The 25,905-nt window shown below is 36.8% G+C and overlaps 1 protein-coding gene across 4 annotated transcripts in view; it reads left to right on the top strand.

Annotated features, from left to right (window-relative positions):
• The window catches only part of LOC115762213 (tyrosine-protein kinase Src42A), a 53,426-nt gene extending 30,042 nt beyond the window's left edge, over positions 1–23,384 (top strand). For 2 of the 4 annotated variants that reach the window (XM_030704345.1, XM_030704344.1), the window contains 9 exons: positions 19,377–19,498; positions 19,607–19,691; positions 19,763–19,841; positions 20,119–20,145; positions 21,153–21,321; positions 21,881–22,039; positions 22,187–22,364; positions 22,441–22,607; positions 22,681–23,384. In XM_030704345.1, coding sequence (XP_030560205.1) covers positions 19,377–19,498; positions 19,607–19,691; positions 19,763–19,841; positions 20,119–20,145; positions 21,153–21,321; positions 21,881–22,039; positions 22,187–22,364; positions 22,441–22,607; positions 22,681–22,889 — 1,195 coding nt within the window. In that variant the 3' untranslated portion in view covers positions 22,890–23,384. The remainder of the gene's footprint in view (positions 1–19,376; positions 19,499–19,606; positions 19,692–19,762; positions 19,842–20,118; positions 20,146–21,152; positions 21,322–21,880; positions 22,040–22,186; positions 22,365–22,440; positions 22,608–22,680) is intronic. The other 2 variants (XM_030704347.1, XM_030704346.1) reach the window with 2 other exon arrangements.
• The last annotated feature ends 2,521 nt before the right edge of the window (positions 23,385–25,905 follow it).

Here is a 25,905-nt window from a genome sequence, read left to right as displayed (position 1 = left end):
ATTCAAAATAATTGTTCATGTATGACAAATGCAAAAAAAAAAAAAAAAAAAAAACGTCACACATACGCAAAACACACCCAAGTTCGAAGACGTTCTAGTGTATGGTGTTTGTTTACAAGTAGGTGGTAAAGTGCCTGGTAAATATTTTTTTTATAATGAAACAGCTTCTGCTTAATAACTATGCCAGTGTGTCTTGTTCCCACACGTTTCTCTCTCTCTCTCTCTCTCTCTCTCTCTCTCTCTCTCTCTCTTTCTCTCTCTCTCTCTCTCTCTCTTTCTCTCTCTCTTTGTTTTGTCGCGATCTTTCGCTTCCATGTTGTAATCAGCGCCAATGTCACGTCTTTATGTTATTAACCTGCCAATTATTTGACTATCCAAAATCAGTCAGGTACGTGGCCCGCAGAGCAGCTACTCCTCATTATACCTTCGGGTATTTTTGGTACCGTTTTGTTTTCAGCTGTTGCCATGCCCCGAAATGAATGGGAGTAGAAAAAAAAGTCGTGACAATTTTCGAGACATGCTTTAATTAAGCGCTAAACAAACATGGCTCGACGCATTTCAAACTTTGTCTTTTTTTATATTTATTTTATTTTTTGTTATGTCTTTTTCTTCGAGTTTATCACCAGGTTTACAATTGTTTGCCGCTGCTGGCGCTTGTCTCATTTTTGGGAGCTTTCGGGCTTTTTGCTCGAGTGGCTCAGCACGTGTGGCCCGAAACAAGTACAATATGTTTGTACAATTTCGTATTGATATGCAAATTGGTGGACTGAACCAATTTGAAATGCATTTTGGCCTTGAAGTTAACTTGAATTCAATTTGTTTGACGTCTCTGCTAGAGTAGATTTATGCATGTTTGTGCAGCTACATCCAACAAATATTTACAATAATGAGAGAAAACCTCGATTTAGGGCTCGAGCAAGATTTAATGAGGGGTTTTATAAAAATATCATAGAGTAGAGTTTTGACCGAGTTGTGGGTGTGGGAAATATGGACCCATGTCTATATAGGATTTTGGAGGTGATGATTTTTACATGAATTTGGACCAAAAATGATATTGCCAGATTTAAATGCCAAATTTTTCTAGAGGCAAAACCATGAATAAAAAGGCAAGCTCCATGAAAATCGGTTGAGTTTTGACCGAGTTATGGGTGTGGGAAATATGGCCCATGTCTATATAGTAAGTATGGGTGTGGGAAATTTGGACCCATGTCTATATAGGATTTTGGAGGTGATGATTTTTACATGAATTTGGACCAAAAATGATGTTGCCAGATTTAAATGCCAAATTTTTCTAGAGGCAAAACCATTAATAAAAAGCCATGCCTCATGAAAATCGGTTGGGTTTTGACCGAGTTATGGGTGTGGGAAATTTGGACCCATGTCTATATAGGATTTTGGAGGTGATGATTTTTACATGAATTTGGACCAAAAATGATGTTGCTGGATTTAAATGCCAAATTTTTCTAGAGGCAAAACCATTAATAAAAAGCCAAGCCCAATGAAAATCGGTAGAGTTTTGACCGAGTTATGGGTGTGGGAAATATGGACCCATGTCTATATACTTAGGATTTATTAGGCTAGAATTTTTACATGAATTTGGACCAAAAATGATGTTGCCAGATTTAAATGCCAAATTTTTCTAGAGGCAAAACCATTAATAAAAAGCCATGCCTCATGAAAATCGGTTGGGTTTTGACCGAGTTATGGGTGTGGGAAATTTGGACCCATGTCTATATAGGATTTTGGAGGTGATGATTTTTACATGAATTTGGACCAAAAATGATGTTGCTGGATTTAAATGCCAAATTTTTCTAGAGGCAAAACCATTAATAAAAAGCCAAGCCCCATGAAAATCGGTTGAGTTTTGACCGAGTTACAGATGTTGGAAATTTGGACCCATGTCTATATAGGATTTTGGAGGTGATGATTTTTACATGAATTTGGACCAAAAATGATGTTGCCAGATTTAAATGCCAAATTTTTCTAGAGGCAAAACCATTAATAAAAAGCCATGCCTCATGAAAATCGGTTGGGTTTTGACCGAGTTATGGGTGTGGGAAATTTGGACCCATGTCTATATAGTATTTCGGAGGTGATGATTTTTACATGAATTTGGACCAAAAATGATGTTGCCAGATTTAAATGCCAATTTTTTCTAGAGGCGAAACCATTAATAAAAAGCCATGCCCCATGAAAATCGGTTGAGTTTTGACCGAGTTATGGGTGTGGGAAATATGGCCCATGTCTATATAGTATTTCGGAGGTGATGATTTTTACATGAATTTGGACCAAAAATGATGTTGCTGGATTTAAATGCCAAATTTTTCTAGAGGCAAAACCATTAATAAAAAGCCAAGCCCAATGAAAATCGGTAGAGTTTTGACCGAGTTATGGGTGTGGGAAATATGGACCCATGTCTATATACTTAGGATTTATTAGGCTAGAATTTTTACATGAATTTGGACCAAAAATGATGTTGCCAGATTTAAATGCCAAATTTTTCTAGAGGCAAAACCATTAATAAAAAGCCATACCCCATGAAAATCGGTTGAGTTTTGACCGAGTTACAGATGTTGGAAATTTGGACCCATGTCTATATAGGATTTTGGAGGTGATAATTTTTACATGAATTTGGACCAAAAATGATGTTGCCAGATTTAAATGCCAATTTTTTCTAGAGGCGAAACCATTAATAAAAAGCCATGCCCCATGAAAATCGGTTGAGTTTTGACCGAGTTATGGGTGTGGGAAATATGGCCCATGTCTATATAGTATTTCGGAGGTGATGATTTTTACATGAATTTGGACCAAAAATGATGTTGCCAGATTTAAATGCCAAATTTTTCTAGAGGCAAAACCATTAATAAAAAGCCATGCCCCATGAAAATCGGTAGAGTTTTGACCGAGTTATGGGTGTGGGAAATATGGACCCATGTCTATATACTTAGGATTTATTAGGCTGGAATTTTTACATGAATTTGGACCAAAAATGATGTTGCCAGATTTAAATGCCAATTTTTTCTAGAGGCGAAACCATTAATAAAAAGCCATGCCCCATGAAAATCGGTTGAGTTTTGACCGAGTTATGGGTGTGGGAAATATGGCCCATGTCTACATAGTATTTCGGAGGTGATGATTTTTACATGAATTTGGACCAAAAATGATGTTGCCAGATTTAAATGCCAAATTTTTCTAGAGGCAAAACCATTAATAAAAAGCCATGCCCCATGAAAATCGGTAGAGTTTTGACCGAGTTATGGGTGTGGGAAATATGGACCCATGTCTATATACTTAGGATTTATTAGGCTGGAATTTTTACATGAATTTGGACCAAAAATGATGTTGCCAGATTTAAATGCCAATTTTTTCTAGAGGCAAAACCATTAATAAAAAGCCATGCCTCATGAAAATCGGTTGGGTTTTGACCGAGTTATGGGTGTGGGAAATTTGGACCCATGTCTATATAGGATTTTGGAGGTGATGATTTTTACATGAATTTGGACCAAAAATGATGTTGCCAGATTTAAATGCCAAATTTTTCTAGAGGCAAAACCATTAATAAAAAGCCATGCCCCATGAAAATCGGTTGAGTTTTGACCGAGTTACAGATGTTGGAAATTTGGACCCATGTCTATATAGGATTTTGGAGGTGATGATTTTTACATGAATTTGGACCAAAAATGATGTTGCCAGATTTAAATGCCAATTTTTTCTAGAGGCGAAACCATTAATAAAAAGCCATGCCCCATGAAAATCGGTTGAGTTTTGACCGAGTTATGGGTGTGGGAAATATGGCCCATGTCTATATAGTATTTCGGAGGTGATGATTTTTACATGAATTTGGACCAAAAATGATGTTGCCAGATTTAAATGCCAATTTTTTCTAGAGGCGAAACCATTAATAAAAAGCCATGCCCCATGAAAATCGGTTGAGTTTTGACCGAGTTATGGGTGTGGGAAATATGGCCCATGTCTATATAGTATTTCGGAGGTGATGATTTTTACATGAATTTGGACCAAAAATGATGTTGCCAGATTTAAATGCCAAATTTTTCTAGAGGCAAAACCATTAATAAAAAGCCATGCCCCATGAAAATCGGTAGAGTTTTGACCGAGTTATGGGTGTGGGAAATATGGACCCATGTCTATATACTTAGGATTTATTAGGCTGGAATTTTTACATGAATTTGGACCAAAAATGATGTTGCCAGATTTAAATGCCAATTTTTTCTAGAGGCGAAACCATTAATAAAAAGCCATGCCCCATGAAAATCGGTTGAGTTTTGACCGAGTTATGGGTGTGGGAAATATGGCCCATGTCTACATAGTATTTCGGAGGTGATGATTTTTACATGAATTTGGACCAAAAATGATGTTGCCAGATTTAAATGCCAAATTTTTCTAGAGGCAAAACCATTAATAAAAAGCCATGCCCCATGAAAATCGGTAGAGTTTTGACCGAGTTATGGGTGTGGGAAATATGGACCCATGTCTATATACTTAGGATTTATTAGGCTGGAATTTTTACATGAATTTGGACCAAAAATGATGTTGCCAGATTTAAATGCCAATTTTTTCTAGAGGCGAAACCATTAATAAAAAGCCATGCCCCATGAAAATCGGTTGAGTTTTGACCGAGTTATGGGTGTGGGAAATATGGCCCATGTCTACATAGTATTTCGGAGGTGATGATTTTTACATGAATTTGGACCAAAAATGATGTTGCCAGATTTAAATGCCAATTTTTTCTAGAGGCGAAACCATTAATAAAAAGCCATGCCCCATGAAAATCGGTTGAGTTTTGACCGAGTTATGGGTGTGGGAAATATGGCCCATGTCTATATAGTATTTCGGAGGTGATGATTTTTACATGAATTTGGACCAAAAATGATGTTGCCAGATTTAAATGCCAAATTTTTCTAGAGGCAAAACCATTAATAAAAAGCCATGCCCCATGAAAATCGGTAGAGTTTTGACCGAGTTATGGGTGTGGGAAATATGGACCCATGTCTATATACTTAGGATTTATTAGGCTGGAATTTTTACATGAATTTGGACCAAAAATGATGTTGCCAGATTTAAATGCCAATTTTTTCTAGAGGCGAAACCATTAATAAAAAGCCATGCCCCATGAAAATCGGTTGAGTTTTGACCGAGTTATGGGTGTGGGAAATATGGCCCATGTCTACATAGTATTTCGGAGGTGATGATTTTTACATGAATTTGGACCAAAAATGATGTTGCCAGATTTAAATGCCAAATTTTTCTAGAGGCAAAACCATTAATAAAAAGCCATGCCCCATGAAAATCGGTAGAGTTTTGACCGAGTTATGGGTGTGGGAAATATGGACCCATGTCTATATACTTAGGATTTATTAGGCTGGAATTTTTACATGAATTTGGACCAAAAATGATGTTGCCAGATTTAAATGCCAATTTTTTCTAGAGGCGAAACCATTAATAAAAAGCCATGCCCCATGAAAATCGGTTGAGTTTTGACCGAGTTATGGGTGTGGGAAATATGGCCCATGTCTACATAGTATTTCGGAGGTGATGATTTTTACATGAATTTGGACCAAAAATGATGTTGCCAGATTTAAATGCCAATTTTTTCTAGAGGCGAAACCATTAATAAAAAGCCATGCCCCATGAAAATCGGTTGAGTTTTGACCGAGTTATGGGTGTGGGAAATATGGCCCATGTCTATATAGTATTTCGGAGGTGATGATTTTTACATGAATTTGGACCAAAAATGATGTTGCCAGATTTAAATGCCAAATTTTTCTAGAGGCAAAACCATTAATAAAAAGCCATGCCCCATGAAAATCGGTTGAGTTTTGACCGAGTTACAGATGTTGGAAATTTGGACCCATGTCTATATAGGATTTTGGAGGTGATGATTTTTACATGAATTTGGACCAAAAATGATGTTGCCAGATTTAAATGCCAATTTTTTCTAGAGGCGAAACCATTAATAAAAAGCCATGCCCCATGAAAATCGGTTGAGTTTTGACCGAGTTATGGGTGTGGGAAATATGGCCCATGTCTATATAGTATTTCGGAGGTGATGATTTTTACATGAATTTGGACCAAAAATGATGTTGCCAGATTTAAATGCCAAATTTTTCTAGAGGCAAAACCATTAATAAAAAGCCATGCCCCATGAAAATCGGTTGGGTTTTGACCGAGTTATGGGTGTGGGAAATTTGGAGCCATGTCTATATAGGATTTTGGAGGTGATGATTTTTACATGAATTTGGACCAAAAATGATGTTGCCAGATTTAAATGCCAAATTTTTCTAGAGGCAATACCATTAATAAAAAGCCATGCCCCATGAAAATCGGTAGAGTTTTGACCGAGTTATGGGTGTGGGAAATATGGCCCATGTCTATATAGTATTTGGAGGTGATGATTTTTACATGAATTTGGACCAAAAATGATGTTGCCAGATTTAAATGCCAAATTTTTCTAGAGGCAAAACCATTAATAAAAAGCCATGCCCCATGAAAATCGGTTGGGTTTTGACCGAGTTATGGGTGTGGGAAATTTGGAGCCATGTCTATATAGGATTTTGGAGGTGATGATTTTTACATGAATTTGGACCAAAAATGATGTTGCCAGATTTAAATGCCAAATTTTTCTAGAGGCAATACCATTAATAAAAAGCCATGCCCCATGAAAATCGGTAGAGTTTTGACCGAGTTATGGGTGTGGGAAATATGGCCCATGTCTATATAGTATTTGGAGGTGATGATTTTTACATGAATTTGGACCAAAAATGATGTTGCCAGATTTAAATGCCAAATTTTTCTAGAGGCAAAACCATTAATAAAAAGCCATGCCCCATGAAAATCGGTTGAGTTTTGACCGAGTTACAGATGTTGGAAATTTGGACCCATGTCTATATAGGATTTTGGAGGTGATGATTTTTACATGAATTTGGACCAAAAATGATGTTGCCAGATTTAAATGCCAATTTTTTCTAGAGGCAAAACCATTAATGAAAAGCCATGCCCCATGAAAATCGGTTGAGTTTTGACCGAGTTATGGGTGTGGGAAATTTGGAGCCATGTCTATATAGGATTTTGGAGGTGATGATTTTTACATGAATTTGGACCAAAAATGATGTTGCCAGATTTAAATGCCAAATTTTTCTAGAGGCAAAACCATGAATAAAAAACCAAGCCCCTTGAAAATCGGTAGAGTACATTAGTTAAGAAAATATTTATAATAATATACCAATCAGTCAGATTAGCAAAAAGTAGCCAACTTTATTCTCGCACAAATTTGTATTATTATGGTCCAAATATTATATATTGTTCATGGCCATAAGATGCCTGCCAAATATGGCTATATATAATAAAATGTTGCATATTGTAGGCTAAACCAAAAGCCAAAATGTGATTGAACTCTACAAGAATATAATTATCAAATTTTGTGTCTGTAGCTCAAGATTTATTTCAAGTGTCACGGCTTAAATCGATATATATATATATATATTTTTTTATTTTTTATTTATGAATGAACAACTGCTTATCGCTTATGATTGTAGGGCAATCTCGTTAATTTGTTTCATGTAAACTTGGCTACCTTCAAAATGACTTGCAATTGCAAGCGCATAGTTTAGTCGCCCAATTGCCCAAATGACTTTTGCCACCCACATGGAGAAGTCTTAAATGATATTTACTTGGAGCTCGGAAATTAAAAACACATTAGAAGTGGCTAAAAAGAGTGCATTGGGTGCAACGACATGCGAGACGGCAATTTGTTGACAATTTGAGTATATATACGTATATCGTAGTTAACCCCGCCCGAACCGGCTATATTTATTGTACATTTCTCCATGTGTCTTCTATATGTCGAACCGTTAATTTGCAGTGACTGCAAATGGCATGGGTGTGGTTGGTCTTGTGTGTGTTTGTGTGTGCGTGTGTGGCTTAGTCGAGCCGCCCAACTAAGCATTGGAATTGTAACGCCTACTTGGCCAAATGCTCATCATTAGCTTTCAGCGTTTGCTTTTGCCTTTTGATCGGATTATTATATAAGAGGGCAGCAAATGCAACGTATGCAGCACGTGATTAATTCAATTTATAAGGCGTGTGTACACTCAAAATACTTGACAATTATTTTCGAATTGCACTCAAGCGTTGCCATAACGACAAATTCGTACTTCGGACCAACTGCCCAATTGTGAACAAGCTATCGAACTCGCAACTGCGATACATTTGATAATTACTATAATTTGAGATGGGATTTTTATCTTCACGACAATTGTCGTGGAAATTATATGGCTTAGTCAAGCTGGACATGCATGTCTGAGGAGGGTTAAACACTGTGTAGGAATTCTATATTCTAATGCTAAACTTAATGAAAATAATAATTAGATATAAAGTGGGGCCAAAAACGAAACACGGATACTTCCTTACATTTATACATTTCTCTGAAATCGAACCAAAGAAATTAGTGAACCTCAAGCTAAGAATTGACGAGCAAACATTCTACAAGGAAGTTGTAAAGTAGAAGGAAGTTGTAAACTAGAATTATATTCTACATGATCTTATGATCATTTTTATAATCAAATGAACCAGTAAATTAGCATTGTAGCACACATTCATTTTATAAACAATCGGCTTCCCATATACAGTTGTATATAAATATGGCTGATTGTTGTCAAAGAGTTGCCATTAAGTCGAAAAGTTCAATCATTTGTTTACTTCTCAGCTTCTAGAATATACTTTCAATACACATGTATGCTCTTAAACACATTTACAGGGTATCTGGACAATTAAAAACCGTCAATGCAACCGATTTCCCATTGTTTACAGTTGTGAACAATAAACTCAGACACCCCCTCTATGCATATACTATGCACAGATACAATAATAAACTCATGATTTCTGTTTTACCTTTCTATCGAAACACAGGCCCAGACAATGCAATTGACATTGAACTGCATGCAGCTTGGCTCTGAATTCAGCTGTATATAGCTAAAAATCCGGCTGCAGTTGATTTCAAATAGATACACAAATTGCTTAATAAAAAATAATGTATTTTAGCTAGCCATAATTTGCTAGCCAAATTGTCAAGGCTTAAATTACATTTGCGTGCTGGGAGAAAAAAAAGGGAAAGATAGAACGTGTGTCGCCCGTGTACTAAAAGCAGACAGCACTTGTATAACCTTAAAAGAAAGGGTATCTTAATTTTGTCACCAAATGTGTGCATGCATTATAGTAGCAGACATCTGCGACTACTCAAAGTTATATACTCTTGACTAGTATTAAAAGTCGAGTTGATATAACCATGTCCGTCCGTCTGTTCTTTGTAAAAAAGTTACAAATATTTCGTTATAAATCTTTGACTTGATTCGTCTGTCAAATACAGACGACTATATCATATTGAAATCATAGGCATAATTAGTCGAATTGCAGGCAGTATGTGTGTCGGAATTGGCCGGATCGGAACCATTATATTATATAGCTATCATAGGAAGGTTTAAACGAATTACAGGCTATATGTGTGTTAGATCAGGAGACTGTATCACTATAACTATCAGACTTAATCGGTGGACAATTCACTCTTGTAAGAGCAACTTTTTTCTTTACCAATCTTGGAGATTTTTGATTTAAGCAAAAGCCTATCAACAACAGACTACTTTATTACATAGATATATAGAAAATTCAATTGTATTCACTTTTTTTGACCAAACTCAACAAATGCAAGCTTAACCATATCAAAGAGGTCTACTATGCATTATATATCATCTATATATACAACAAAGTGTTTATATGAAAGCAATTCTAGAAGGGCATTAAATGCTCGCCATACCGAAGCTGGTCATTTTATATTTTTGCCAAGTGATGTTATCTGGAAAGCGCATTTTTCCGAACGCCTGAGAAAATGGTCAGCAAACGGTGCCCGTTGCCGGAACTTGATAATTTTCTTGGTGCTGGCTCTGACTTCGTCTCCGACTCCGACTCCAACTTCGACTCTGGCGCTGGCCTTTTACTTACAATGCATTTTATGGCCTGTGGCCGTTTCTATTTGCACATTTTCACTGCTAAAATGGCAAGGTGCAACCTTCTAGCCGGGCCACATTGCTGAGCAGATTCTTAACAAAAAACGAACAAAAAAAGCAACAACAACACCAACAACAACGTTTGTCCGTCGCATTAGCAGGCATTAGCTGCACTGCCGCAAAATCGAAAGCCTGGCATTAACAAATTATTTCTGCATAAAATTGTGGCCCGGCCCGGGACATATAGGCAGCATGCAACAGGCAGAGGCTGGCAACTGGTAAATGCTAGTTGGATAGTTGGCTGCAACTTGGCTATTTTTAGCCAGAGTTACAGCAGGCTCTCCTGGCAATTTTGTTGCCATTAAGTATAGCCGGGCGTTGTCCGTTCATCCGTCCGTCTCTGCATTGATTTCAAATTTGTTTCGCACGAACTGCAATAGGCTGTAGCCACGCCCTGCCTATTGCCTTATACGTGCTACTAAAATAAATAAATGTCGTTCGTTTGCCATTCGTGTTAGGCAGCAGCCACAGTACAGGATGCCCGGCGCTACACAGACTCTGGCTGGCAAACAACAATTAAATAATCGCCGGCAACTGTTGCCGCTGGCAATTGCTGCTGTTTGCTACTGGTTAAGTGCTGCTCTGCAGCTAACAATAACTAGCTAAACAGCATTGGCCATTGGCCAGTTTTCTTATTATTATTCCATTTTTTTTCCTAGCCCCAAGGCTTATTCAACCAGCTTCGGCTGCTCCTCAATTGGCGCCAGCAACAATTATGTTGTGTATGTCTTTGTGATTTGGTTTGGTTTGGTTTTATAAATAGACACTTTGCTCCCATTGTGGTCCACAACTGTCAGCTGTGGTGCGTGCTGTGTCCAGTTCCAGCTCTTGTGATTGGCAGCCAGCTAACGCTTAAATGCAGCCAGGAAATGAAAATTCAATTGTGGCTCTATCAGCATTTCGTATCTCGCTTTTTTGGTCTATGATCAAGAATACAAGTTTTCCGACTATAGTTTAATATATATAAATCAAGTTATATTTTTTCGTTTAAGTAGCAGCTGCCCAAGCAACGCTTACATAAGTAGAATCATATGTTGAAGAAACTTTTAAATATTAAGTAGCAACTGTAAAAATGTTATAGAACGTATTATAAAGTTGTGGCTTAGAAATTGACCAACACCCGTAAAGAGCAACTTTCTCTACAATCAAGTAAAATTTCTGCTAGTCCTATAAATATATTCTCTACGTACATATATTATATGAAAAACTTTTTAAATCAAGGGTATTTACAATTCGGCATAGTTATTCTATAAGAAAACAGTCAGGTATGGCATATAGCATATATATATATATACATAGCTTGGGCATATATATATACGACCTTAATGAACCATATTTAGCTTTCCCCCGACCCCTGCATCACGTATTTGCCCTAATTAAATATGCATTTTACAACTAACTGCACTATTTGCCCAGCATGACAGGCAATTTCAAGTCCAATTGGAAGTTGCTTTTGCTGGCTATTTGCATAGCTGTTCGGGCCAGGTTGAGTCTTTGGCAAGTTCATTCATTTATTCCACAGCTGAAACAAATATCGATATGCACATTTGATTGTGAGTGTCTTGGCCAAGACAAGTGCGCGCCGCAATAAATGTAATAGATGCATAAATAAATAATTCATTTCGCTTTCTTATTTGCATTGTTTCACCTACAAATGTCGCGTGTCAAAAGTGCTGCCAGTTGTAGTTGTATTAAATATTTATAATTATTAACCATTTTTAATGCATTTTAACGATAACTAATTACATTTTTTTTTCCACCATTTCTTGCAGGTAAGTTTGAGAGCTTGACTTGAAAAGCGCTGTGAAAAACAAAATCAAAAATTGGCTAAGTATTATATGTGCTAAGTTTATTTAGGTAGATAGATTTATTCATTTTTTTTACTATATTTTCAATGCATTTAAAGCTTTATTCTGATATTACGCATACGCCGCGTTGCACAGGCCGCTTAATTGGCCTGTTGACAGCATATTGCACGTACTGTTTGTTGTTTATTTCGCGCCGCGTTCGGGTTTTATAAATGTTTTTAATTAAAAATATTTAAAAATAAAAACATGCATGTGGACAGGCGACGGTTATCGGAACAAGCAAAAACAACAGCAACAGTAAATATAAATAAAATCAAAACATGACCAAGACAACAATTATAGAGAAAGTGACAGTTGCAAACTACATGCCGCATACTCCAATTAATATGCATAGAAACAAGTGAAAAACCAAATCAGGAATTAAAGCTGATCGAACATAGATGTGTGTGTATGCACACACACACACACACGCACACACAAACAAATAGACAAATTCAAAGACAATGAACAAATTGGCCTCGTGCTCGAGGAAAAGTTTTGTTATTTTTTTTTTTTTTTGTTAAAATTCAGCTAAATTAACAGCTTGTGCACTTTTGGTCCGGCCCAATCACACACACACACACAACAGTCGCTTACGTAGTGTCAGAGTTAAAATCTTCTGAGGTAATTCACAGCCTCTGAATCATGCGTGACGTTTCTTAACAACAACAAAGAAAACAAAAATAAAAACATTAAAAAAAACTCGTTTGCCAGACGAGCGCTAACTGAAAGCGCAAATTACATGTGCATATGCATACATATATCTTTATATATACATACATATGTATATATATATTTGTGTATATGGCTTATAATGCATGGCTAATTGCACAAACAATGCAACAACAACAACAACAACAGCAGCAGCAACATCATGACCTGCTTCAATAAATCCAACCCAAAACCCAATGCAATTGAGCGACTGCCGCTGCCAATTGGCAATTGGGGCAGCCGCTTAACAATTGACAGTGGAACGTCTGAACCCGTTGCTTGGATTGGTTTTGATGTTGTTTCTGTTGTTGTTGTTGTTGTTGTTATTGTTGCTGCTGCCAGAGTTAGTTAGTGGCACAATTTGTGCCTCAATTGTCTAGAATTGGGCACGGTGAAAACAACATCAACAACATACACACAAACACACACACACCCCTGTGTCTATCACTGGGATTCCAGTGGGCACGTCATGTGTTGGCCAGGCAAATTGGAGCAGATCCCGTGGAAAGATATGACACCTCCCCCTCTACACTAACCCGCTCCATATGTCATGCTACAGTAGCAGACATACGAACTCGAACAGGTGAAAAGAGTATATATATTTTAATGATATATTACACAGCTACATTAAATTGTGCCTTGATAACAAAATAATTATAATAATATAATTAATTATTATATGATATATCAATGTAAACCTGACTATTCCTATTTTTTTGGACGCCGCTGTAAGCAATGCGCATGTGCAAAGTGCAGACCGGACACAGCTTCAACTATGCAACAACTAGCCAAGCACTTGGCCACTATTTTGGCCAGCTTGTTGCATCTAATCTAATTTTAACTCAAATGTGCATGTCGAAGCGCCTTGTTTGTGCATAAAATGCAGCGCCTGCAATTAAGTTAACAGCCAAAACAAGCCAAACGTGTTGCCCCAAAGCAAGTGGCAAGTGGCAAAAGCAGCAACAGCCGCCAACAGAGTCGCATCGTTCCACTAACCATGGCCAAAAACTCGCCACTAAGCCATGGCTGACGTAGAAAAATTGTAGAAAAAATATATGTGTGGAATATAAACAACAAGAAAGAAAGAAGCTTCAATACACTATACTTGAGAAGTATAGCTTACAGCTTTTTTTACAGACATATGAAGAGAGATGTGGGATTTATCATTTGAATGGTCCTTGCGAAACCTCTGTCTGTGTATAGAGCTAAATGATAAAGCAGTCCGATCCGGCTGAATGTGACATATGAACCACAAAGACTTATCCTGGATATATATATATGAACCTTATGAATCCTCCTTCTGTGTGCTACAGACTTCGTGACAAAGTTATAATACCCTCTGCGAGAGTATAATAAAGTTAACAAAAAGCCAAAACATGTAGCAAGTATCTTTGGCTCGCTGTTGCAGCCGCAACAACAACGGCAACTGCAACATCAACTGGTGTGTATATTTTTAGACATTACGTTGCGTTTGCGTTGTTTAAAAATAGTTGCGCCCCAGTCGCCACAAGCCAAGTGTGTTTGTTGTTGTTGCTGTTGTTGTTGTTGTTGTAAAAGGCTGCGCAGTCGCAACGCATTTGATTTTGGCTTTGGCTTTGTGCAGCCAAGCAGCTCTCCATAGACAGACAGAGAGACGAACCACATCTATAAATATCGCTACGCTTTTTCTAGAACAATTTTTCATGTTAGGCCGCTGCGTTCATTTGCCCTGTAATCATGGTGTTGCTTCTACATGAACATAATATATTGATATTGATATGTCTGGCCGAGCAGAACTTATTACAATTGGCAGTTGAGCACATAACAAGGCACGAGATATGTTGTCTATTTACTCATAAATACACTCACGTTCTTATAACTACTCTCATATGCACGCATCGTATGCATACACTCGCGAAAAATTGTGCTTCTAGTGAGTAACTGGTACTAGGCATAAGAAGAACATATTATGAAACTAAAATAAATGTTGCCCATAATCTTAAATGCTTGATTATACTCGTAAAGATCTATTAGTACTCATAAGTACTCGTAAATGCTCGCAACTACTCGTAAATACTTTTGAGTACGCATGAGAACTCATAAATACTCGCAAGTACTCGTAAGAAATCGTGAATATCCTAAATTCCGAAATGAGTACTCGTAAATACCCGTAAATGAATACTCGGAAGTACACATACTTTTAAGTACTCGCAAGTGCTTGTAAGTACTCCCATATGTGTGTACTCGTAAATACTCACATATAATCAGCTTTAGCAGTCTTTTGACTACTTCTAAGCTATACTATATGAAAACGTAAGTCTTTCCTGAATTCCAAAACATTTTTCCCAAGTTACCAATATTTTTTTTGCCTGCAATAGTTTCCCATAGCCAAGTTCTGCGTGTCTAGAGTCTATTGAATTGCAAAAGTCTCGAATTCCAATGCCGTAGCTCAGCTTCAAGTCGTCTATAGCCAGCGGTGGTGCTGTGTTGCGATGGTTTGTGGCTTCGTTTCACATTAGCCGCCTAACCAGAAAAAGAGAAGCACCATGGAGCACGCCTGCCAGCTGCAGCGGGCCAAAAGGATGCGCATGTGCAGCCAGCCAAACAGTGTGTAATTAAAGTGTTGCATATTTATGAAAGTCATGCAGGCACACACAAATAGACACAAACACAAAATGGCCAGCAATCGATGTGGTCTATAAATAGGCTAAATGCTATGGCCAGGCTAGTGCAAGAGCAAAATGCATGCGCCTTAATGGCGTCTAATAAATGCTCATTGGCATAATAGACACGTGCTCCAAACTGGCATATGCACATTAATAATGAGTTGATTGATTGATCAATCAAAGTGCTTGCACTTGAGAGTCAACATTCATTCACAAGGAGCTGCTGCCTGTCATCCTGCTGCCCGTTGACGGGCAAATTGGCTTTGTTGCAAAAGTGCTCGTTGATGATGTTAGCAATGGCAGACAACCGTTTGCCCGATGACAACTCCGCAGCATGTTCTAATCAAGAAAGCAGCAACAGCAATGGGAAAAAGTTAACATGTATAAATGCTGTAAACGGGTTTAACCGACTGCCTCATACCTATTTAAAATTAAACAGACTAACTGCCCAAATAGCTAAGATATATAGATTTATTTGATCCTTCCTCCTGGTTGTTTGAATCAATCTCAAGAGGAGTATCTCCAGCTGTGAATATTTACAGTATGAACTTTGGGATAAAACTTGATAGTTCCAGTTTAAAAGCTATGGTAGATATAGATTAAACCCTTTCTCCTAATGGACATGGCCATTTATTCGTATATATTCGCAAGTTTATACGAACGCACGAATGAGCACCTCGCATACAACCAGTATACCCAATCTTCACTTTGTGAACGAACATAATAAGACTCAACAGACACAACTCCCCTAACGCAGCAGACAGCCAATTAAAAGTGCCAGCCAAGTTAAGAGTTGCGTCGAGTTGAAATCGAGTCCGAGTCCGAGTCCGAATCCCAGTGCGAGCTCAGGTCCGCAAGTTCTTTTAATAATAGCTTTAAATGGCTTTTGCGCAATCAGATTACTTGCAGTTTTGCCCGTTGAATTCCAGCTAACTAAATGGCTCCAGGCAATACCATAATATACAACAACAGCAACAAATGGAATAAAAACACGCACTCGACTCGTTCCCAGCACTCTATCTGCCTTCTGCCTCCAACTCTGCCAGGCTGTTTGCATTCTAAGCCAAAGTGAAATTCAATAGAACTGGCAAATGCCATTTGCGAGCGGTGCTTGTGCTCCATGAAGCCCATCTAGAATCGCATCCCATTCTGTCTTGCCAGTTGCTGTGCATATTTCTATACCACGTAACTGTGCCCACTCAAAGGTTATATATGGCTAGCTCAAAAGTCTTACAGTTGCAATTATCAAGCGCTTATTATAGCAACAGCTCGTAAAGTTCATCTGCCAGGATCGGGCTTTATCTGGTCGATAAATATCTCGGGTAAATACAGTCCGATTTCGAAATGATATTCCTCTTTCTACTAGCACGGATACCGACTATCGATTGCCATTCAAAAATCCCCATTCTAAGAGGTGATCCAAAATGAGAAAAACTGAAGTGGTTACATCACGTTTTTTGTTAAAAATTACTTTTTTCTTAAGTCAATAAAACTTTAATGCCATTCTATTCTAAGCGCCTTCGCGAGTTCAACGCATCCAATCTCTCCACAGTCGGGCGTTATTTGACCTAGATACGGCCATTAAAAGTTTTAAAATTGAAATATCTCGGGTAAAAACAATCCGATTTCGGATTTTTCTTTAATGGAAAAGCTGAACATCATCGATTATTTTTATCGCAATCTACAAAAACTATTAAATAGATCGATTGTCAACCCCTTTTAATGATTTTATTTAGTTGCAATTGATTTATTTTTGTTTTATTTATTGCTTATAAGTATAATCAAGTTAGGTCTAAAAAGATATCGATTGTCATGCCTATCGCGACTCAATCAAGTTTGTGTTTTACAGCACTATTAATTATTGAGTGTTGCCACCTTTTTTATAGGCTATCCTTTTGGTATATCACACCCTTGCACTACTTCTTCCCTGGCAGTTAAAGCTAGGCCAGGCTGTCCACTCACCTGGTCGCACTTCGTGGACCTTCCCCCGGGTGCCAGAGGCTGGAGTTGGTTGAAAGTTCTCTCTTATGCAAATGCTTTTGTGTGGCTTGGGGCATTCCAGGCTATTTGGTTGTTTCTGTGCATGCACAAGAGCCTGTTGCCTTGGTATTTGTGTGCACATGTGAGCATGTCCTTGTGCACAGCATTTTTTTTTATATTTTCACTTTTTGTTTTCGCCACGTTTTAAGACTCAACACGCCCCTCACCAGCTGCCGGGGCCTGTGTCGTTGTTTGTGGCTGTCGCATGCATTGAAATGAAAAGTTTTGTACGTCCGGAAAATGCTTTCTGTTGCTGCTGCTGCTGTTGCTGCTGCTGATGAGTTTTCTTTATCGCATTGACGCCAACATCTGCCGCTGGGCAGCGAAATCGTGAGGGACGCATACAAAAAATACAACCGCAATTCAATGTTTAGACAAAAGATCGCAAATGGCTTCGTTTCTACACATAACCCACATAAGAGTTGACTCATCTACAATGTGTTATATGTATATACCTATACATATGCAAATGTGTGTGTCAATTATTGCAATGCAACTGTCAGATACATACATACTTTGTGTGCATATATGTGTGAGTATCTGTGTGTATTTATGTTTTTACAACACATTTTACATGCATTTTTATGATATGGCACATTTTGATCCAAGATTTTGTCATCTCTTTAACACTCTGTTGTCACGAACTTCAATAATGTGAATTGGTTTTGTTGCGGCTCGATTATATAACAAAAATCATTTTTTTAATTGTATCTACAGTTGCCCGATGAAACAGCATAAAAGGCAAATAGAGATAAAAAAAAAAGATAGAAGAGAGGAGAAATGAACTCAACAACAATAGCAGCTAGTTTATTAAGGTCAATGTTAATGCCAGACAAGATACATTTGACAGCTACTTGTAACAAATACAATCATGTTATATGAGACTTTGGTGTATTTATCATAAGACTGTTAAGTGTTTAAAGGGGATTTTCACCTAAAAAAAAACGAATCGACAATAAAGCAGTCAAGCGTCACGTAAAAAGACTGCGTGCCTTAGAGGTCTGACTGTTGAACTAGCAAGTGTAAGGTCGCTGGTTCAAATCCAGAAGAAAATAGCCATCGATAGACGTGTGTCGGCAGCTTTAAAGGCTTTGCATAACTCTGAACTGGGCTGGAATTATACAAACAATTTCTTTGCCACTTGCATTTTCAGCATTAATCACTTCAACCAGGCAAAGCCGCTTAATTTCTTGCAGTACTTGCGCTGTTGTTAGTTGAAAATATCATTTAATATAACTAAAGAATTGTATAGTTCATTCGAGTGCCATAAATTGTTCATATATTTTATAAGGCAAATGGCAAACTCTCAACAATTCAGCTTAATTTTCAGATAAATTCAACTAGTTAATGGCACACACAAATCGCGGCAACACTTCACATAAATATTAAAAACTAAAACAGAAAAAAAATGAAATCAGAAAAAACTTCAAGCAATTTCCGCAATTTTCGATTCGGAAGCGCAATTAAAGTTGAATTTAAAATGCTTCCAAAATGCATAAATAAAATAAATTTGTCGCTAAGAAAAATGAGTGAAAAAAAAGCAAGTGGTGCATAGTATAAAATTGTTGCATAAATTACAAAACATTTGCAATATTTAAAAACAACAAAAAAGGGGTTAATAATTGACAAAAAAAAAGTAAGATAATTTAAATAAATTGTGCACGTTTCAGACTAAACTAATTGCATAATAATTTAATTACGCAGCTAAAAATTACGCTATGAAATACATCTGAATATTAAAAATAGAATAAAACACGTTCCACAAAGCTGATACAGTAGCTAAAGCCCAATAAATTGCTCAATCCAGTTGCAGCTGGGTTGTGGCGGTGCGATGTGTGAGGGTGCGGGGGCAGAGGCAACATCCACGCACGTGCCTCCTTCTGTGCCCGAACTGCATTGATATGAAATTTGTTGTTATAGCCTCGCTTTAGCAGTTTCCTTAATAAAACCTACAATTTTACGACTAGCTTTTAACTTTATATGTTGTGTGCATTTACATATATAAATATATTTCGCTAACGACAATTTCCTTTTGTATTTTTTAATTGTGATTGCAGTTGGTACTTCCGCAAAATCAAACGCATTGAGGCTGAGAAAAAATTGCTACTGCCGGAGAACGAGCACGGCGCATTTTTAATACGCGATTCCGAGAGCCGTCACAATGACTACTCGCTATCAGGTGGGTGGGCTATAAATGGCATGCGTAATGCCATTCTACTCTTTGAATTACAATGCATATATACTATAACGAGATATATATATAAATGTATATATGTCTAAATTGCAGTTCGCGATGGCGATACGGTTAAACATTACCGCATCAGACAATTGGATGAGGGCGGCTTCTTCATTGCCAGACGCACAACATTCAGGTTAGTTAACAAATACGTTTTTAATCCCGCCCTCTGCTAATCGACTCTCGTCTATAATTAACTTTAAACAGAACCCTACAAGAGCTTGTCGAGCACTATTCCAAGGATTCGGATGGCCTGTGCGTCAATCTTTGCAAACCCTGTGTACAGGTAAGCCATAAATATTCCGTATTATGCCTAAATTCATGGTATTACCTTTTGTTTATTCGTACATGCATTTTAACATGCACTTAACATTCATCTAACATTACGTCTTGCTAACATTAACATGGCATATTTACATTTAACATTTAACATTTTATTATGATTTCTCATTATTTACGTAAAAACTTAACGAAAACGATTTTAAAATATGTTTTTTTGTTGTATTTTTTCCTTTAATTAATATACTAACGATATTATGAAAAAAAATACTAACAAATAAAAGACAAATACATTTACGGGTATTTTTGAGGTAGGATTTTGTACTTAAACATAAACGTTAATGTGTGTGTGCGTATGCGTGTGTGTGTGTCTTTGCCACTGCCAAAAAAAAAAAAAAAAAAAAAACACCATCACGCCAAAATTTATACCAACAGAAAAAAACCCATTCATTTTATTTAATTCATGAATAGCCAAAGTACAAAGTGCAATTAAATGCAAAAGAAAAAATCCCAAAACAAATTATTCAAAATTAATGCCAGTTATTTTTGGAATCTTTTAACCAAATAAAATGAAAGATATTTATATGGATATAACAATTGTTAAGTCAGTTATAAAATGCTGCACTTAAACCAGTTCAGAATTATAAGCTGGCAATTGTAAATAAATACCCCTACGCTTGCTGCTGCGCAATCCTATTTCTCGTCTATAACTTTGCCTAATTTGTTGTAGGCACTTTCAAGCTTACGCCAGACTCTACTTAACTCCTCTATAGTATAATTTATATACTTTGTGTATATAATCTTGCTTCATCGAGTGTATATACATATATGCGCATTGTATTTGGTGCAACTGCCAAATCGCGTGTCTAATTTATGCAGAAAACAAAACAAAAAACACAAAACTCTGCGAAGGGCATGCAAAAAATGTCAAGTAATGCACTTTCAAATTTACAACGCCCCGTGAGTCAGCGCGTTTGGCTTAAACAATGCAAACATTTAATTAACCGACTACAGCTAAATGCACTTTGACTTTGGCTAAAGGCCAACACACAATTGTAATAATAATAACAACAGCCAAATTAAAACATTAATAACTCCTTCGCTCTACTTCAACAATCAATTAACAATCGAATATGACTAAAAACCATTTTTTGTACATAATGCCTAAATGTATGCCACATTTACAACCGACTCTCAATTGGCACCATCATTGAAACGAGCCCACAAGCACACAGCATATCTAAACAATTAGCTCCTTTAAATATATTGCATTTATTTATTTATTTGTAAAACTAAACTAATTTGTACTCTATCGCAGATTGAAAAACCTGTCACCGAGGGTTTATCGCATCGAACACGCGATCAATGGGAAATCGACAGAACTTCGTTGAAATTCGTACGCAAATTGGGCTCCGGACAGTTTGGCGATGTCTGGGAGGGTCTATGGAATAATACAACGCCCGTGGCCATCAAAACTCTCAAGTCGGGTAAGTCAAACAAGATTCTTGATCGAAATATACCTTAAAAATGCAAATGGGTAATTTTCCTATTCGATTTTCTTAACGGAATTAAGATTGAAATAGTGTAGCTTAGAATTTGAATCAAAATCTTAAATACTTAATTTTTCTCTTCTCTACTTAAAACTAATTCTATCTGGATCCAAATATACTATAAAATTTAAATAGGAAATCGCTTTTTATCGATTGCTTGGAAATGGAGCAAATTATCGATTATCGGGAACTGTAGGGATCTACGTTAAGACAGAGGGCAGACAAACAGACAGATAGATAAAATGACAGATGAATAGACTGATCGACTCGGATATTGATGCTGTTCAAGAATATATATGCTTTATGGGGTCGTAGATGCTTCCTTCTGCCTGTTACATACATTTGCACAAAAACATTTTCAATGGATAAGGTGTATAAAAGACCATTTTCTTGAGCCTGTTCTTAGCTTCCTTCGGCTAGCACCTTAATGTGAAAACTGCCTTTAAAGAACATTTTGTCTAGTTAACATTAACATTTCTCAAATTTCGACTTGCAGGCACAATGGATCCCAAGGACTTCTTGGCCGAGGCTCAGATAATGAAGAAACTGCGCCACACCAAGCTCATACAGCTATATGCGGTCTGCACCGTCGAGGAGCCCATCTATATTATAACAGAGCTCATGAAGCATGGTTCCCTATTGGAATATCTGCAAGGTATGTCGGTATATGGGTTATTGTTCAAGTTAATATCACAAAATTGATTAACATAGCATTTGATTCATGAACGCCTCTCGACAAACGCTTTATCAATCCATCGTGCCATTAAATAGTTCTGATGTATGTGTTTTTAATATCTTTTAGCAATTGCAGGCAAATGTCGTAGCATCAAAATGCAAACGCTGATCGATATGGCTGCCCAAATAGCCGCTGGCATGGCCTATTTGGAATCGCAGAACTATATACACAGAGATTTGGCGGCGCGTAATGTGCTCGTTGGCGATGGGAATATCGTAAAGATTGCCGATTTCGGTTTGGCACGGTAACTACAACGAATACAAAATTCAATTTCAATTGTAATTTGAATTTAATCAAATTTTTTATTTGCCATCATCAAGACTCATCAAGGAGGATGAATACGAGGCACGCGTGGGCGCACGCTTCCCCATTAAATGGACAGCGCCGGAGGCGGCCAATTATAGTAAATTCTCTATTAAATCGGATGTGTGGAGCTTTGGCATTTTACTCACCGAACTGGTCACCTACGGACGCATACCCTATCCAGGTGCGTTTCCCTTAAATATAATCAATTTATATTTCAATGCTGAAATCCGTCTATTTCCTTCCCCTTTTGGTAGGCATGACCAATGCCGAAGTATTAACCCAGGTGGAGCACGGCTATCGTATGCCCATGCCGCCCAATTGTGAACAGCGTCTGTACGAGATTATGCTGGAGTGCTGGCATAAGGATCCGATGCGCAGACCCACGTTCGAAACATTGCAATGGAAGCTCGAGGACTTCTATACATCCGATCAGAGTGACTATAAGGAGGCGCAGGCCTACTGATAAATGCTTTATGCGCCCGCTGCCAAACATTGGCAAACTGGCTGCAACAAGGTGGCGCCCGGCTCTGCAGCCAGCCAAGCGGAGCAGACCAACAACAGCAACAACAACAACAAGAAGAAGAAGAACGAAACATGAAGCAACATTGCGCCGTACAACAGCAACCCAAAACGGACAATTCTTATTTAGTTACTTATTTCAGTTTTGCACAGATTTTCTATGGCATCATAAAGAAACAAAGGAAAGGCAAATATGTAATCCCACGCTCCACCAAGAGCTGAGTGTACGTCTAGGTATCAATATATATATATATATATATATTGATATATCTATATATATATACAAACATATATAAATATATAGGAATTACATGTTATTAGCGTTTAAGGCAGGCGGATTTTAGTGTTTAGGGCAGGCGGATTGCAGTGTGCTAAGAATGAAAGTACATATATATATATATATATATATATTATATGTATGTGTATTAATAATATTTGTATTTTTGATTACAAAACATTTCTTTTGTTTCATAAAACGCATGTACATATATATAGCTATGTATGTAACATATATCGTCATGATTTATGCAATCGGGCGCTATTCTAGAACGCTGATTTATATATTGTGCATATATCTATATATCGGATGTATTACTAATCTAATATGGCACACGCATACATATACATATAGTTCACATATATATATATATATAAGTATATACACGAAACGCATAAAGTCACAGTTTTTTATAGGATCTTCATATGCATATTTGTTCTTTTTAGTTATTTAGCCATTATAAACGATATTTAAATACTTATATATTTATGCTTTTAGTTAAAAACATTACGTGTCTTACCTTATATTCAAAACAAACAAACACACATATATACACACACACACACACACACACACACACAACATAATCAACGACATATATGCTTTATCTTTATCGTATAATCGTAAAAAGCAAAAGAAAAAACAAAAATTAAAAAAGAAAGTAAAAGTAAAACGATTAAAAGTAATTAATAATGCAATGCAATAAAGTAAACTCCATATTATTAATGTTATACATTTTAATTGTAATTTTTAACCATTTAATTATACACACAAACGCATCCAAACACGAATCCATGTACATTTAGTGAACAAAAACATCAAAATAAAAATTTATTATCGTAATTTATATAGAAAAAAAAAAAGAAAAAACAAACAAACAGAAATGTATTACAAAATATTCATTGCTAAGGTTTCAATTTTGATTTTTCAGTTCTTGTAACTCATGTTTTAATTTCGGTGAGTATTATTTTAATTTTTGATAATACACTTTTATTTATATTTGCCTTTTGACTGAAGTGCAATAAACTGCTTATACTTACAATAAATTTCGAGCCCAACTAAGTTAAATACCTAAAACTACGTATATATCTTAACCAAGAAAGCATGAATTGAAGGCTGATTTTATAATGCTAACCCTAGTACTTATGTGTTCTTATCTAGTATGTATTCAAATGATTTGCCACTATGCGTTTTGCTTCTACCTACAATGCACAAAGTATATAAACAATAATAAATTGAAAGCAACTGTAATCAAAAAACAAATAAGTAGAAAACATTTTCAAACGGTACTCAAAGCGAATTATTCAACAAACCGTTTTTCTTTTTTCAAACAATTTATGCAGTACTGTCACAACTTAATTATAACTAGAAAACTGTCTTTAAAAAATATATATATATATGTGTTTAAACAAGTTACAACAATTTGTGGGCGTGTCAAATATAAACATACATGTATAACGATTGCAATAAAATAAGTTTGATCAAATCATTTGCGTATATGTAACAACTTTTAAGCTATAAATTGTGAAATATATACGCAAGAAATTGACAATTTCGATGATATAATAAAGCGAGCATATATAAATATAGACGCATATATATATAAATGTATGTCTGTCTATGTATATGCATATATGTATATCAATTTTTTTTAAAGGCCACCGCTTTTGATCTTCCACATATGGACGTGTGTGAGGTCCCAAACTGGTCAATAATAGTTGATTGAATTTTTGGTCAATGCGAGTTTCTAAACCAAAACAAAACAAAACGCATTGAAAGCCCTGCCTAAAATGTCGTCTGGCAGCCCGCACCGCACCGCACCGCACCCCGTTCCGTCGCGCTACCCTGACATTGTGGTCAAGCAGGCAAACAAATACACTCACTCGCACTCGCACACACAAAACAATTGCCAATTGATGACGATTCCGTTTTCCAATGTTTGCCGCTGAGTCAGTCGAGCAGCACGCCGCCGACAATCGCTCACTTTTGTCTTGTCGATTAATTCGGGCATAAACTCGGCACATTTGCTGCTAAAAAAGAGGAACACATGATTCTACAATTGTACAGACAGACATGCGCAGGTACATATATGTTTAGCTAGACTGTAATTGTTGCCTTTTAAGGTAAACGGCTGTGTCGACCACAGCTGTTTTTTATTTTATTTTTTGTTATTTTATTTTTTGTGTTGGCAATCAATCAGGGGTGGGTGGGGGATCGGCTGGCCGGCTCGTCACGCTGATAAGCCGCTACGAATCATGCCCCGCATATGCAGCAACAGCAGCTACAAAGAATAAAAACAATGACATATGTAGTTGTTAATCCAAACACTTCCTGCGAACTGAGCTTTTGTTTATTTTTGGGCTGAAATCGAACATCTTTGGGGCATTAGTAAGCCGCCGCCTTATCGACAGACGCCCGCGCGCTGGCAAATCTCATTTGCATTCACTTATGTCTTAGTCATATACAGAATGCCCGCTTAATATTTAATAATTCACAAAACAATATGAAAAGTCGTTTAACCATATTCAGTTCTTCATCGCTTTTTATTGTTTTTTTCTTCTTTTCGTAGCGGTTACAAATGCTTTTTAGTTTAGTTTTCTTTTTGTTTTTATTATTTTTATTTATTTTTTTTGGGTATTTTTGAGTATGTGTAATACATAATAATATATGTAGGAATGCTTGA

Source organism: Drosophila novamexicana, unplaced genomic scaffold (genome assembly GCF_003285875.2).
Source record: "Drosophila novamexicana strain 15010-1031.04,08,12 unplaced genomic scaffold, DnovRS2.1 tig00000564-arrow-pilon, whole genome shotgun sequence".
In the NCBI taxonomy this organism is placed as follows: Eukaryota; Metazoa; Arthropoda; class Insecta; order Diptera; family Drosophilidae; genus Drosophila; species Drosophila novamexicana.
The sequence above is the reverse complement of the archived record's forward strand: the minus strand, read 5'-3'. Positions and strand labels throughout refer to the sequence as shown.